General features: G+C 40.0%; 1 protein-coding gene across 2 annotated transcripts in view; it reads left to right on the forward strand.

The window, feature by feature from the left end:
* eif2ak4 (eukaryotic translation initiation factor 2 alpha kinase 4) overlaps positions 1 to 16,175 on the forward strand; it is a 44,205-nt gene that overhangs the window by 3,165 nt on the left and 24,865 nt on the right. For both annotated transcript variants that reach the window (XM_072689801.1, XM_072689800.1), the window contains exons 5-22: positions 401 to 481; positions 2,245 to 2,387; positions 2,945 to 3,045; positions 3,157 to 3,314; positions 4,240 to 4,775; positions 9,505 to 9,620; positions 9,897 to 10,051; positions 10,211 to 10,638; positions 10,856 to 10,928; positions 11,036 to 11,125; positions 11,699 to 11,821; positions 12,243 to 12,347; positions 12,996 to 13,059; positions 13,175 to 13,254; positions 13,423 to 13,524; positions 14,088 to 14,138; positions 14,685 to 14,921; positions 15,650 to 15,725. In XM_072689801.1, coding sequence (XP_072545902.1) covers positions 401 to 481; positions 2,245 to 2,387; positions 2,945 to 3,045; positions 3,157 to 3,314; positions 4,240 to 4,775; positions 9,505 to 9,620; positions 9,897 to 10,051; positions 10,211 to 10,638; positions 10,856 to 10,928; positions 11,036 to 11,125; positions 11,699 to 11,821; positions 12,243 to 12,347; positions 12,996 to 13,059; positions 13,175 to 13,254; positions 13,423 to 13,524; positions 14,088 to 14,138; positions 14,685 to 14,921; positions 15,650 to 15,725 — 2,719 coding nt within the window. The remainder of the gene's footprint in view (positions 1 to 400; positions 482 to 2,244; positions 2,388 to 2,944; positions 3,046 to 3,156; positions 3,315 to 4,239; positions 4,776 to 9,504; positions 9,621 to 9,896; positions 10,052 to 10,210; positions 10,639 to 10,855; positions 10,929 to 11,035; positions 11,126 to 11,698; positions 11,822 to 12,242; positions 12,348 to 12,995; positions 13,060 to 13,174; positions 13,255 to 13,422; positions 13,525 to 14,087; positions 14,139 to 14,684; positions 14,922 to 15,649; positions 15,726 to 16,175) is intronic.

Consider the following 16,175-nt stretch of genomic DNA (forward strand, 5'->3'; position numbering starts at 1 on the left):
GCCTTTTTAAAAGGCCTAATGAAATGTTAATGGAATACTTATTTATTTAAGAGCACAGGGAATGTTAAAGGGATTGTTCAAACAGTAAAAATCCACTATAGGGACATTTCTCTGGTTCAAAGATTATGTATCTTGAAGGTGCATTTGTTAGCTGTCTAATGCAGAATCCAGATAACCAACGCTACTGCTAGGAAGCAAAATCTGATGTCTGTATTTATTTGTATTGGTGGAACCGACACTTTTGTTGGTTGTTTGCTTGCTGTCAATTGTCTGACAGTGATTCTGTGACAGAAATGTTGGCACACATTTGTTCCAACTAGTCTCTTGGTGTAGAACGTGTCTTACGTGGCATGTCCCACTGTGTGCTAATCTTTTAAGCAGTGATGTAATATCTCAACAGCAAAATGAGATACTTGCTGAAATCCAGAGACGAGAAGAGGAGAGGCGTGAGGAAAGGAGGAAGAAAGAAATGGCCAAGCTGGTACGAGCTCTGTTTTTATACATTGTGTGTTTTTACATGCTTATGTTACTTGGAATGTCAGTGTTTAACATATTTTGCTATGTAAGACTGCTGTTGCTTGAGATTGGGCTGTGTGCGCGCGTGAATAAGCAACGCAGTCAGTGAATGAACTGATTGGATGTTCTTATTTCAGCAGTATTTGTGAATATCTGAATGGGATGATTATCAGTGAAGTCTAAATAAAGGCTTCTTTAGCAACAGGTGGGGAAGTGGCAAGCAGTAATCACCGTGGGAGGTTACTCACTTAGGTCAGAAAGGCATAGCTGAAGAGAGAAGTTACATTAAGGCTGATGAACCAACATTAGCTCACATCTCCTAGAAGTTGGGCATTTCCATTGTAGACACTACTTTTTGACCACTTTCCCTCGTAAGAAACAATCAGCAAACCAGTGTCACAGTTTAGAGTTAGTTAGATTGGTAGATTTAACTAGATTTCTCGGTACATTGTCAAGAAAAACAAATGGGTTTTCAGAGCTGGTTAAACTGGTTAAAGCTTTTCAGGAACTGGTAAAATGATACAGGTTCATAATTTCTAGATGAATATTTAGGGCTGTGCTTTTATTGGTTGGTAAATGGCATTACGGCGGGCTCATTGAAGTTGCATATTTTGGCATAGCTTTAATGCTGTTTTACCAGTTAATGTTGCTGTCCCTGTGTGATGTACGATTAGGAAGCTGAAGAGATTGTAGCTGGCGTAAACTTTTAGCCTAGCATCTGCTAAATCTTATTGAGTTTTCTTGGTCTTCCAGACCTTATCTCAACCTCCATGGTTCCTGTTAATTGCCATTTACTAATTACTTTACGTACTGAGGAAATAACTACCTGAAAACGTTCTTATCTTCTAATGGCCTTCTCCTGCTTCGTGAGGATCAGTTATTTTAATTTAGAGTTGACAGCTGCATAGAGGAGGCAATGACTGCTGATTATTGGAAGAAGTTTGTATCAAGCTTTGGAATTTGCATCACCTTGCATTTCCTAAAAGTTGTAAACAAGCCATAACCCCAACAGGCTAAATTATTGTCTGAGATGTTGGTACAAGTGATGAGAGCTCAAATTTCTTGGGTTGCTCTTTTCCTTTTTTTTCCTACTCTAAAATTGTGTCAAATCAATAATAATACACAATCTGGTCTGAGAAAAAAACAAAAACAGATAGGCTGTGCTTTTATTGGTTTGTTTCAGACATTACGAGGGTCTCCCCAGCTGCATTTTATGGCATAGTTAACAGTGTAACACCTACTGTAATTATTTCCATGGTATTACCAGTTAGTGTGCTATACTGCAAGCTGACAAGATTGTAGCTTGGTTAGCTTTCAGCCTTGCCTCCACTTCCCTTTCTGAGGTGTGAGTTTAGTAGTCAGCTTTAACAGTGTTAACTTTTAGCCTAGCAAGGATCCCTGTTCGTGGCCTCTGGCTTTCATGTCGCCGAGTTGACATATGTCAAGGTTTGAGTTTCTGTGGACACTGGTAGGAAAAGTCATGTTCTTCAGAAGTCGCAGTTGTTTTACTGTTTTGCCAGCTGTTACCTGGGCTTTCTCTGATGAGCTGGGTATACGTCAATGTTAAATTGTTTGATAACTACTATTAAGTTAATGCAAAGTTATACATTTATGAGAGGGAGGAACTGAAGTGTAGATAAGGGATACTGTATGTTTTCTTAGTGTTTGAACTCTGTTAGCTCTTGTGTAAACATATGATGCTTAACACCCAAGCTGTTACGACCACAGGAGCGCATGGAGAGTGAGGTGCAGCCAACTATAGGTAGCCCAACTATGAGCAGTGCCACTTCCCCCGGACCTCCCATTGAGTCTGTCGAGAACAGGAAGGGTTCAACAAACAGGCGTCGGACCACCTCCAACAGCAGACACAGGTGTGGACGTAGAACCCTCCCTTATCTCATGGTGCTACCGTTTGCAGTTTATTTTCAGCAGTTGCTAATTTGAGATGTTTGCGTTCCCAGTTGCCCCAGTGAAAGATCTAATGTTAAATGTAGGGGTGTTGTATTTGACTGGGCTGCTTTTTGCTTATATTTATTTTTTGTGAACAGTGCTTATTTGAGCGCTACCAGAAATATCCAGCTGCCTCTTTTTTGTCAATGTGGCAAATGTTTGGCTAGTAAAAATGGCTAGAAAGGTGATAATCTGAAATACTCCTCTGTATGTTTCAAATGTGTGTGCATTTACATTTAAGGCATTTAGCAGACACTCTTATTCAGAGTGACTTACAAAAGTGCTTTGATGTTTAATCTAAAATATACCCAGCTACTTTGTAGAGACTAGGATCCAAAAGAGACCTCTAAGCTTGGATACTATTAAATACAAGTCAGTATGGATTTAAGTCACAATGTCCAAGCTATGGGTTGTGATCAAATGAACAGTGTTACTGAGAAAGTTTCCATACCCAGCAGTCTGTTTTTCCCCTCATCAGGCGAGACACTTGCAGTGAAGATAGTCCAAGTCTTCATGAAGTCCTCCACTTCAGTAATAGTGCCATGGGTGAGATCCTTGTTCACAGAGGGAAGTGTATAGGTAAGGTTTCTCATTAGTTTCTTTTACGTTCCCGACATGCACTAAATATGTTCTGGGCAAGAGTCACTCTGGAGTTTTGTTCATAGGTGTGTATGTGTCTGTGTGTCTGAGGTGAGAGTGAGAGACTGGGCAGGAGTGTTTATCACGCCCTCAATGGCACCTCTGGAGAGTTTGCTGTTGTGTATGAGTGGGTTCTTCGCTGGAGCAAGAAGATCGGCAAGTTTTTCACCAGCCAGGAGAAAGAGAAGATAGAAAAATGCAAAAAACAGGTATGGTGTGACCCACATGTGTCATGAACTAATGTCTTAACTATGCAATACAGTCCATAATTGCAGTAGTGATGAAAAAGAATTGATAATGATGAATATTGCAGCATTTGTTGTGAAGCTTCACAGACATTGTGATAATTAAGTAGATAACGCTGATACAGTGATACGCACACAAGAAGTAAACAGCGGCAGAAGGGAAGTGTGTGTGTGTGGAGGGGGTGGGGTGGGGTCTTGATTAATTGATATTATGGCCACTTTTAAAGTTTTAAGACCATGTATCTGCCTTACTCCTACATTCTGTATTGCTTTGCGTTACTTGTGGAACGGACAGGTGCTGCATAAACACATATGTTAAATGCTGAAAGCTTCCTAACATGCTAGAAGTGTGGCAGAAAAACATTTGTACAGTCCTTATTTGGCCCTTTGAGGGATATCACGGCTTATGAACACTTTATGTAGCAGCTAATAGTGTTTAATTAATTGTTTTTGGGGGGGATTATCGCCCATTCTTCCTTGAAAAGGGTTTGTAGTTCTGTGATTCTTGGGTTGTCTTGCGTGCATTTTTTTGTTTTAGGTCTATGTTTAGTTCTGTGGACCATGAGGGCCATGGCAATGTAAAGATTCTTACACTGATGGTGTGAGGTATACTTCCAGAATTTGTTGGCAATTAATGGAATCCATTGGAATCCTGGCTGCAACCAAAGCCCGAAGCGTGAAATTTGTCACCTGGCCATTTTTTTTGTTGATCAATTTATCTTCTACTCACTTCCAGCTATTCACAGCAACACATTTTGAGGGGGTGCCCAAACCTTTGCATGCCTCTGTATATGAAGAAATTTGCATCATCCCGCAATTCCCATGTGGGTGCATACTTGTTCTACAGTATTCATCCAGCTTCTTTCATTCTTTTGTGTATTCCTTCCAGATTCACGGAGCTGAGAGTGAGTTGAACTCCTTGCTGAAGCTGGACCACCCTAACCTGGTGCGCTACCAGGCCTTAAGCTGCATTGAGCGTGAGGACTGCCTGGTGGTTAATCTCCTGGCAGAGTATGTGCCAGGTTGCAGCCTGGCCCACAGCCTCTCCACCAGCACTCCAGTGCCTGTAGACGAGCTCCGCCACCACATCACCCAGCTGCTCGCTGCTCTCGACTACCTCCACTCCAACTCAGTGGTCCACAAGCAGCTCAGCGCCTCCTCCGTACTCCTGGATTCCCAGGGCAACGTCAGGCTGATGGACTACAGCTTGGCTAAACGGTTAGCTGAGGTTTGCAAGGAGGATGTTTTCGAACAGGCTCATGTACGCTTCAGTGAGGACGCGCTGCCCACAAGGACGGGCAAGAAAGGGGATGTCTGGAGCCTTGGGCTTCTTCTCCTGGCCCTTAGCCAGGGACGGGAGGTCAACGAATACCCGGTTACTGTTCCTTCCAGCCTGCCTGCTGACCTTCAGGACTTCCTCAAGAAGTAGGTTCTGAGTTTGTATTAAGCAAGTGCTGGTGTAGTAGCACCGTTTTTTGACCTTCGGTTGATGTTAAATAATGGGAAGGCTAGTAAGTGGAAGCTAGTAATGATATCTTATGCAAGGTTGATATCAGAAGTGATCAAGGTATATTTCAATGGAGCAACATCGGCTATACTGAACATTCAGAACTGCGATGTAGAGGAATTGATAAATAAGGACTGTTTAAGGAACGCCAGTGCCTTTTAGTCTTTCACACGTCAGAGACATGGTTTTATAGACCAAACAAACTCACTACAGCTGTCTGTAGAACCTAAACAACTTAGAACATGGCATCTCTGGTGGCAGAGCACCCAGGTTTTAGGTGAACCCAAAAACAACCATAGCTATGCATTCTGCATTTACACATATTAGTGTGTGGGTGGCTCTAAAGAGCTTACTGAATTCCTATGTGGTACTGTAATAGGATGCACCATAGCAAGTCGTTTAGTAAAATCTCCTCCCTCTCAGAAATTCCACGATCAGCTGGTGTTATTGAAATGTTTAGCAAAACTCAGCCACGGTCACTTGTTTTAACACAGCCTGTCTGTTGACTTGTATTGGTGACTTTTATTTTTTACACGGCCTGTTTGATGTAGTGGTTGAGTGGCGCGATTAGCTCTCTTGCATGCTCAGTTTTTTTTTCCCTTTCATTCCGCTACACGTTAAAAGTTAGCTAAGTCCGTCGTTCTGAGGCTGAGTTACTTGAAGATTTCTCCTTTTTACTGACACTAACAGTCAGGGTCCATATGAGACTCCTACGCCTGATATAACTCTGCTCTCCACTCATACACCAGAGTAATGTCGGCAGATGTGTGGCAGTATTGTCTTTTGTTGCTCTTGTGGCACAGTGTTTATAAACTGCAGGCTCTGTTCATGTGACCAAAAGCTGCTCAATCTGTATGTTTCCACTGCAGCTCTGCATCCAGCTTTAGCGAATAATTACTGTAAAAAGTAACAGTGGCAGTAAATCTGTATTCCACACTGTTATGGTTAAACTTTGGTGATTAATCCATGGTTCACAAGTGCCCCGAACAGTGTTTTTAAATTTTTAATTATAATTTTATACATAAATTATGTAACGTAATTACATAAAATACATAAATTCCCATCGTGGCTGGTTTAAATGTGCTGTCCAAGTTTTCTTCAAAATGTCGGACTCTGAGACCTTCACCACTTCCCTGTGGAGGTTGTTGGCATTTTCTCTGTTTTGGGGTTTTTCTTCCTAGCTCTCTCTCTTCTGCTGTTTTCCTTGGTCGATCTGCTCAATGTCGGTTAGTTAGAACTCCAGTGGTTTCTCTTTTGTTTTTATTTCACATTGCAAAATTTAATATTTGTGAGACCCAGTGCTTGTGCATTGGCTCTGATTTCTATCGTCTTCTGCTTTCAAATTCCACAAAACAAATTCCTTGTATGTGTATGCATGCTTGCTTTTTCTCTCATAGACATTTTTTTTTTCATGATGGTGGTGTTTCAGAACATGGAGGAGAAGAGTTGATGTTCTCTGGTGAATGCCACACCAGAAATGCCCTGGATCAATAGCAGCCTGTTGGCTCTATAAATAAAGAGAAAGCTTTAGATCTTTCCATCTCAGCCCTGTGTGCCAGGCAGTGCTGTGTGTTTCTCTGGAAAGCAAAGTTTCTTCCTACTGTGTGTTTGCTTATGCTTTGGCAGGAATTATAGTTTAATGTGTGTAATGCTGAGGTAGATGGGTAGTAGAGCGTGTGACTGTGTTTGTCTATGTGTTGACACTTGTGCTTGGCCCTCCAGTGAAAGTCGCACTGAAGGTGATCTAGCTTTATTGATGCATTGGTTTCTTTTGTTTGTTTGTTTATACAACAGTTAGTGAAGACCACGCAAGCCGATTGAGAAGTGTTCTAACCGTGCAGTTATTTTGATATAGTGGCACATTTTAGATCACTAGATCACAAGAATAAACAATAACAACAAACAAACTGATAAAGTTATCAGCAATGTAGTTTAATTAGTTGGTCTGTTGGTCTGGATAAGGACCTGCAGCCTGTTCAGTCGGTGAGTAGAGTTTGCCATGGTTGTATAAAAGCAATAAAACACTCAAGGTTGTGTTATCGTGAATGAACAGCACGACTGTGATGAAGTGATGGCTTTGTCACAGCTGTGCTGTTATTTCACAGTAACACACGACCTTGAGTGTTCTATTGCTTTTATTTTTCTATAATAAATATATTTGTGTGTGTGTGTATGTGTGTGTGTGTATATATATATATATATATATATATATATATATATATATATATATATATATATATATATATATATAATATACAGTCATGCCCGAAAGTATTCATACCCCTGTCAAAGTTTGACTTAAATTTACTTTTATTTAACCAGAAATTATATTTTTGCCTGGAAATGACACAGGCATCTCCCAGGAGATAACACGATGATGTACAAGAGGCATCATTGTGGGAAAAAATATTTCTCAGCTTTTATACACATTTGAACAAAAAGTGGCATGCCCAAATTTATTCATACCCTTCTCAATAATTAATAGAAAAGCCTTTATTGGCTATTACAGCAATCAAACACTTCCTGTAATTGCTGACCAGCTTTTTGCATGTCTCCACTGGTATTTTTGCCCATTCATCTTTAGTGATGAGCTCCAACTCTTTGAGGTTCGAGGGTCTCCTTGCCATCACCCTGATCTTTAGCTCCCTCCACAGATCCTCAATTGGATTCAAGTCAGGACTCTGGCTGGGCCACTGCAAAACATTAATGTTTTTGTCTGCTAACCATTTCTTCACCACTTTGGCTGTGTGTTTTGGGTCGTTGTTGTGCTGAAATGTCCACCGGTTCCCAAGGCCAAGTTTCTCTGCAGACTGCCTGATGTTGTTGTTGAGAATCTTGATGTATTGCTCTTTTTTCATGGTGCCATTTACTGCGATCAAGTTCCCTGGTCCATTGGCTGAAAAACACCCCCAAAACATTAGGTTCCCACCACCATGTTTGACAGTGGGGATGGTGTTCTTAGGGTTGAAGGCTTCTCCTTTTTTACGCCAAATGGAGCACACATCATTGTGGCCAAACAATTCAATTTTTGTTTCATCTGACCATAAAACAGAACACCAGAAGTCTTCTTCTTTGTCCAGATGAGCATTTGCAAAGGTCAAGCGGGCTTTTGTGTGCCTTTTCTGGAGAAGTGGTGTCCTCCTTGGCCTGCGTCCGTGGAACCCAGCAGTGTGCAGTGTCCGTTGAACTGTCTGCCTTGAGATGTCGCCACCAGCAGAGTCCAGATTCACCAGGATGGCCTTGGTGGTGATCCTTGGATTTTTCTTCACCTCTCTCACTATTCTCCTGGCCAGCACAGGTGTCACTTTTGGCTTCCGACCACATCTTCTGAGATTTTCCACAGTGCGGAACTTCTTGTATTTTTTAATAATACTTTGCACTGTAGCCACTGGAACTTGAAAACATTTTGATATGGCTTTATAGCCCTTTCCTGACTTGTGAGCGGCCACAATGCACAGCCGCAGGTCCTTAGTGAGCTCCTTTGTCTTAGCCATGACTGTCCACAAACCAACTGCAGAGAGCTGCTGTTTTTCTCCTGTTGAGTTGATTAAAACAGCTGTTCCCAATGAATCAGGGTAATTAGGATGCTTTAAAACAGCTTGGACTATTTGGAATGGTATAGAACTTTGGATTTTCCCATATACTGTGACAGTTTTCAAAGGGTATGAATAATTTTGGACATGCCACTTTTTGTTCAAATGTGTATAAAAGCTGAAAAATACTTTTTCCCACAATGATGCCTCTTGTACATCATCGTGTTATCTCCTGGGAGATGCCTGTGTCGTTTCAAGGCAAAAATATAACTTCTGGTTAAATAAAAGTAAATTTAAGTCAAACTTTGCCAGGGGTATGAATACTTTCGGGCATGACTGTATATATATATATATATATATTAAGGGTGGGAGTGTGTTCTGCTCTGGTAAACAGTATGTCAGGAGCACAGTAGCACTAAAAGTGCACTGCCATGTTCTCAAATAACTGTAGCTAGTCATTATTGAGACGGCAATCTATATCACGCTATTAGGTGCATTATGTAAGGATCAAGGTTTACACAAAACACAATTCTGATTATACAATTCTGAAATTAGTGTTGAAGTATGTAATAGTTTCTAATCATTTTATGCTGATATGATTTGTAATGGTAGAAGTGGTAAAATGAACATTGATAGTCTGGTTATATTTATTATATTATAGCATTTTAATTCAACTTTATTTGCTGCTGATTAAAAACAAATGTCTGCACTGTTCTCGTTTTCTATCAGAGGTTTAGTAACAGTATCAATTGTTTAACTTAATTATCATATACAAGCATATATATATATATATATATATATATATATATATATATATATATATATATGTGTGTGTGTATATATATATATATATATATATATATATATATATATATATATATATATATATGTGTGTATATATATATATATATATATAGATAGATATATATATATACATTTTTTTGTGGTTTTTTTTTTTCTTTTTTTTTTTTTTTTTTCTTATGACCATGTAAAATGAAATCAGATTTTGCACTTTATAATGTATTTTTAGTTACTTAATATTAAATTAGGTGCCATAACTCTCTTTTTAATGTCTTCACTTGTGTTTGATCATGACTTTATTTTTGTTTGGTAGGTGTGTATGTCTTAATGATGTTGACCGCTGGAACACTCAGCAGCTCCTAGAACACTCCTTCCTTCGACCACCCTCACCAAAGAGCCTCCCTCCCTGCCAGGAGCCTAGTCCAGAAGGTCTCTCTCTCTCTCTCTCTCTCATGCACCATACACCATTTCCCCCCTGAAACCAACCTAATGACCAAACCTTCCTATGAATATATGAAGATCTGAAGTCATCATAGCTTCTAATAGACCATGAAATGGGTAGAATACCCTTCCATGTTAAACACATTGTGAACTTGTTTAGGTCATTACAATGAATACAAGATAAGAGTGATGCTTTCTCTCAGTGACCCTGTGTCCCCTCCCAGTATGTAGTGTTTTCACATCTTTGCTTTGTGTTTGTTACAGACATGGGTGTGGATTTTGCATCTACGGTTATTCCACAGGGCCACCTTCTCGGGGGCCCTTTCAGTACAGTGGTGCACAAACAATTCTCCCGTTACTTCACCGAGTTTGAGGAGCTGCAGCTTCTAGGGAAAGGTGCTTTTGGAGCAGTCATCAAGGTGACCAGTGATCTGTTCTGTGTCTGATTTATTTTTTGTCTTAAGCAAAATAATTTCTTTTGGTGGGAGTGACGACATTTCCTCTTGATCATATTTTAGGAGCTATTTTACTTATATATTCTCATCTGTTTGTGTGGTTCTCTGTTTGTGGATGCTCAGGTCCAAAACAAGTTGGATGGCTGCTACTATGCTGTGAAGCGGATCCAGGTTAATCCAGGCAGTAAGCAGTTCCGCCGCATCAAAGGCGAAGTGACCCTCCTCTCTCGCCTCAACCATGAGAACATTGTCCGCTACTACAATGCCTGGATTGAACGGCACGAGACCCCCTCCACAGGTGTGGTGAGCAGTGACAGTTCAGAACCTCAGAGCACCCCCGAGCGGCCGGCTGCCCGGCGGCGCATCAACGAGTTGGGGCTCCTCGACAATGTGGAGGCCGACGCACCGCCACCAGCATTGGCTAGCTCAGTAGAGTGGAGTACATCTCTGGAGAGATCGTCCAGCGCCAAGTGCAATGCTGCTGACTCCAGCGATGATGATGATGATGATGAGGACGACGAGGAGGCAGATGTGTTCTGTCCATCTTTCCTGTGAGCTCCTTTGTGATTAGATTGTTTGTAAATCTTCACAATACGCTCATAGACCCTTATGATTTTTGCAGCGCTAATGAATCTTGATGTATTGAATTAAGAAACATTTGGCCAATAAAATATGCTCTTTAACAGGTAATGCTGATAGAATGCAATAGCTGCTCTTTAATTCTGACCTGATTTTGTGTGTTTCAATTTATTTTTTATTTTTTTGCAGTCCTTCGAATAGCGACTCTGAAAGTGACATTATCTTTGACAATGGCGATGCCAGCAAGGACAGTCTTGTGCAGGTCAGTAAGTCATCTGAAATTGGCGCTGGCATTCTGCTTGTTTCACTAAATATTATTTATCCCTGTGATCTTTAAGTATCTTTTTTTCATCCATCTATCCCATACAGGATGAATTGAGTAAACAGAAAGCAGTGGACACAGCAGAGAGTACTGACTCTGAAAGACCTCCCCTGACTGCACATTATCTGTATATACAGGTAAGTGTATGCAGGTATTAAGATCAGTTCCAGTGGGGTGTTATATTGTCAAGTAAAACACTAAAATGACAATAGATACAAACCAAATAAGGTAGTAGTTTTACGTCACTGTGTTAATTAAAATGGCAGTCTAGTATTATTTATAGTCATCATCCAACACCTGGTATGGTAAATCAGTGCTTGGTAAGCTCTGGCGATGGAATTGAACAAATCCATGTGCTGACTAGCTGAAGATGTCATCTACTTTCTTCAAACTGAGAAATCTGTGTTACTTTTTACTGTATTTATGTTCACTTGCATCTGGTGTAATGTGATGTGTTGTTTTTTGCAGTGGAAAACACTCTTATTGCTGAGACTTTTTTTTTTTTTTTTAAAGCCTCAAATTACGTTGTTCAAAAGACATACACTGTGAACAACACTGATCAGGTCTAGCAGCTAAGCTATTTGATAAGATACTATTGATGAGATGAATTTTTAAACCATATCTACTGAGCTGTAAATGGTGGTGGTGGTGGTATAAATGGATGGTGGACTTTTCAACATTTTTGGATCAAGAACATCTTGTATCTGCAGATGGAATACTGTGAAAAAAGCACTTTAAGAGACACAATTGACCAAGGCCTTCACCAGGACTGCAGTCGCCTCTGGAGACTTTTCAGGGAGATCCTGGATGGAATTGCATACATTCATGAACAGGTACCTTGTCTCTGAAGGCACAGCCAGATCTGACGGATTAATATGACCAAGCATCATATAAACAGCACTACGGTATTCAATGGGAAATATTTGCAGGAAGCGACTATACAGTCTGATATTCTGTCAACTTTGACAGTCTCCCAAGTAGACCCAGCATTGGATTTATATTTTGTAGCACCCCTTAGTAATGCAGCTGTGCCAATATTTTTAATATTATCTAGGATTCTGTCTGGGCATATACGAAAATCAGTCACTCAAGGTGTTTGTTGAACTATTAAGATGTTTGGACCCCTTAGAATGAATACATTAAGTTACTGAAGAGTACTGAAGAGACTTTTAAACTGAAACGCAGAGACAATGGCCATGTGTTTAGTTGTGAATCCAGTGTTGCTGTATGACTTGCCTCTCTCTGTCTCCTCAGGGAATGATTCACAGAGACCTGAAACCGGTCAACATTTTTCTGGACTTTCATGACCATGTCAAGATAGGAGACTTTGGCTTGGCTACCGACCACCCAGCTAATGTGGTACTACATGCAATGATTAATTTTATTTTAATGATACAGATTATTATGTACATGGGTTATGTTAAGACTTTTAATATATATAATTACATAGTTTATGAATGTGTGTCAGCTAAAAGTTTTTCAGTTTCAATTTAAATACCCTTATTTTAAAAGTTTAAAATTTCTGGTAGCTAAATAATCCGATCAGTTTGTCAAATCGGGTCACTGGTCAGCATTAAACACACTTACAGAAAAAAAGAGACTCGATGTCATTGATGTGAAGCACTGAAATAAATGTGAGTGCTAATAGTGACCCCTTGTGGACTTATGTCTGCCAAACTGGACTCTGTATGTCAGGGGGTGAGTTTCAAGGGTTTGTGAGGTGCTTTGCCTACGAAAAGATTTATTTTATTTATTTTTATTTATTTTGTAGAATTAGGTGGGAGCCAGTAACATGGTATCTAAAAATTAGAGTGGTTTTACTAAAATTATGCTCTGCATTCTCTATGAAAATATAAATATACAACCAGCATCAGCCAGTGCTAAATATTAAAGGATGTAGATCAGATCATGAGCCACAAAAAGGGTTGGAGCATCCCTTATAGTTGAATTGTTGCTGTAATCTGGTAAATTGTTTCAAACAAACATTGCATGTCTGATTCCTTATAGGCTTCAGGAAAGCTGGAGATTGAGGATAATAGCTCAGGCCTGTTCTTAAAATCAGACCCGACAGGTAAACCTGAACCAAATAAGTGACTTTCACTCTGTACTCTTCATTTCAGACCCATTTGCTTATGTGTTTATGGTATATTATACTTTACTTTTTTTCTGTTTAATGTTCTAACCAGGCAACATGACTGGAATGGTTGGCACTGCGCTGTATGTCAGCCCAGAGGTCCAAGGAAATACTAAAGCCACTTACAATCAGGTAAAATGAAATGTTGTACTAATTGCCATATTTTATTTTGTGTTGTTAATAGGTCATATGGTGGTCTTTATTCTGCAAAAATGTTATATTTCCATAATTGTTTGTTTGTTTAATTAATTAATTAATTAATTAATTAATTAATTTATTTATTTATTTATTTATTTTTAGAAAGTGGATCTCTTCAGTTTGGGGATCATCTTGTTTGAGATGTCCTACCGGCCAATGACTACGGCATCCGAGCGTATATCTGTCCTCAGCCAGCTCAGAAAGGTGGGTTTAGCACAGTATTATGTTTGTCTCTGCGAAGTGATCTCCTCAGTCTTATCACACAAGATATCTCACACCTCCACCCCATACAAACATACTCTGCAACCTACTCTTACTTACTGAGACTGTGACCTCTGCTCAGTCACACTGCAACCACCAAAGACCACATGCATTTTACAGATAACATAATAAACTTGTACATTTTGAACAGTTCTGTAGTGTATGTGTAGTGTATGTGTATTGTGTGCATGATGTAATCTAATGTGTATCTATTTTTAAATTTTGTTTTTACTACAGAGAGCGACCATACACCACCTTTACACCTATGTTAGTGATGTGACAATACACCTGATTTGATTTATATTTTGAAGTAGAAGAGGACATTTATTGCTATGATTTGAATTAGATGGAAATGTATTGCTTTGTCTTCCTTTTTTATTACTAAAACAAAAAAGTACTAAATGTCAGACATGGATTCTGTTGATACAGACATGCACTGTTTATGTAAATATGTCAATTGCTTTAACCATTTTAAAGCATTCAGGCTGTTCTTATTCTCTTTGCAGGAGTCCATTGACTTCCCTGAGGATTTTGGTGACTATGAGAGTGGAACACAAGTGAGTTTTTGGGCTTACATGCAACCCTTTTTAGTGAAAGTCACAAGCCAGCTCACACATTGGCCAAACCTTCAGATACAGATAAAGTCACCAAAACAAAATAAAAAATATATCGATTTACAATTTGCATACATCGATTTCTTCAACAGATTTCTAGAATCGCACGAGAAAGATCTATGTAAATTGCTGTTGTTAGTAACCGGGAGGACTTGTTGATGTTTAGTTTTGGCCTGAAATTGATGTAGAACACCTTGATGTCTGGATGCTTGCTCGTGACAGCTATGAGAGGTCAGCCTCTTTTTTAGAATAACATTGCAAGTGCAAATCACAAATGATGCAGCCAGAATAGCACAAATGATGGACAGTGTTTTTAGACTGACCTTTTGTAAAAGTGGAGTTTCAGGAGATTTTTAGGCCTGACTTGAATTTGCATATATGTTCATTCTTCTAGGAATGATGCCACCGGACCCCGCTTCAGGGGTTTGGTTTCTTAACACTTGTCACCCTTTTCACTGCTTGAGTTTTCATCTCTGTCTGTGGATACAGAAAAAAGTGATTTGCTGGTTGCTGAACCACGACCCTGCCCGGCGGCCCACAGCGGTGGAGCTTTTGAAGAGTGATCTCCTCCCACCTCCTCAGATGGAGGAGTCAGAGCTGCATGAGGTGTTGCAGCACACCATGGCTAACGTCATGGGAAAGGCCTACCGCACCATGGTCAACCAGCTGTTCTCCCAGAACCCGTCCCACGTCATGGACTACACCTACGATATTGACATCCACAAGGTAGCGCATCCAAGTACCTGTGTCTGCCTAGCTTGATAAAGATCTCTTACCAGCTGTACTCATCTTGCTGACAATGAATAAGCCAGTTAGAGACCTACAGGAGCACTGAGATAGAGGTAGTCAGCAGGTGTGTGAAGGTTGCAGCATGAAGTAGCACAAGAAGTTTCCAGAAGTCCGTGAACACAAAAATCGAATCTTTTCAGATCGGATTTGAACCTTAAGGCAAATTAATTGTTTATCAAATACATATAGAGTATCTGCCCATGCAGTTGTACAATGCTAGTGGAACAATAATTTGTGGTATTTATTCATTTATTTATTGTATATATGCATATTATTAGCTAGGTTACCAGATTCTGCAAAAAAGAATCTCTGCTTTTGCCACCCAGCCAGTCATGTTAAGCAGCTAAAATAGCATGGGAGTCGTATCAGGTCTTTTCAACCTAATTACAGTTGTGGTTCACATACATGAACCCTCAACACAGAGAGATTGAAGCTCTGCCTAAAAATGTGGCAGTAGCCTATGAGATCAGACTCCCTCATTTATGCGTTGTTCCTTCCTGACCGCTAGATGTCACTGTCTGTGTACACAGCATTGCTTCCAGTGTTGCCCTCATGTACCCTCATCATCTGGTCCACATATTACAAGATGTGTTTTTTGAACTCTATCAGTGCTACTCTATTTGACTGCCCCCCCTCACCCTCCCATCTGGTTTGTTTTGCCCCAGGGCAGTTTCAATGTCGGCAGCGCCAAACTGCAGCAGTATGTGCATGAGACAGTCACTAGGGTCTTCAGAAAACATGGTGAGTGACCCCATCTTGATTTTAAGTGTTTAGATCACCTGTTCAGCCAGCTAGACCTTTTCAGTCAATTGTGGAACATGAGTTAGGACTTTAGAATTTAAGAAATTTTGTACAATGCGTAATATTAGACTGTGGTTTTCTAGTAACACTAGAAACGGACACTGAATGGCTGAACGGCTATGTTGATAAGGCTACACGTCACCTACATGAGCCTTTCAGGATGAGTTCACAATTGTGGAAACATCTGTAGACGTTTATAAAAGCTTATTTCAAGTGTCAGTTGTCATAATGCTTGACTGGTATGCACAAAAAGTAACTGTGTGATATTCCACTGACTGTAATAGGGAGAATAGTGTCTCCGTCATTGGCACTATTGGCTGGAATGCTGCTACTGCGCTATGTAACTTTGGAGGAGCTGCACAACAGTGCTTGCGAGAACTGCATAACACT

Source organism: Salminus brasiliensis, chromosome 10, assembly GCF_030463535.1.
Source record: "Salminus brasiliensis chromosome 10, fSalBra1.hap2, whole genome shotgun sequence".
In the NCBI taxonomy this organism is placed as follows: domain Eukaryota; kingdom Metazoa; phylum Chordata; class Actinopteri; order Characiformes; family Bryconidae; genus Salminus; species Salminus brasiliensis.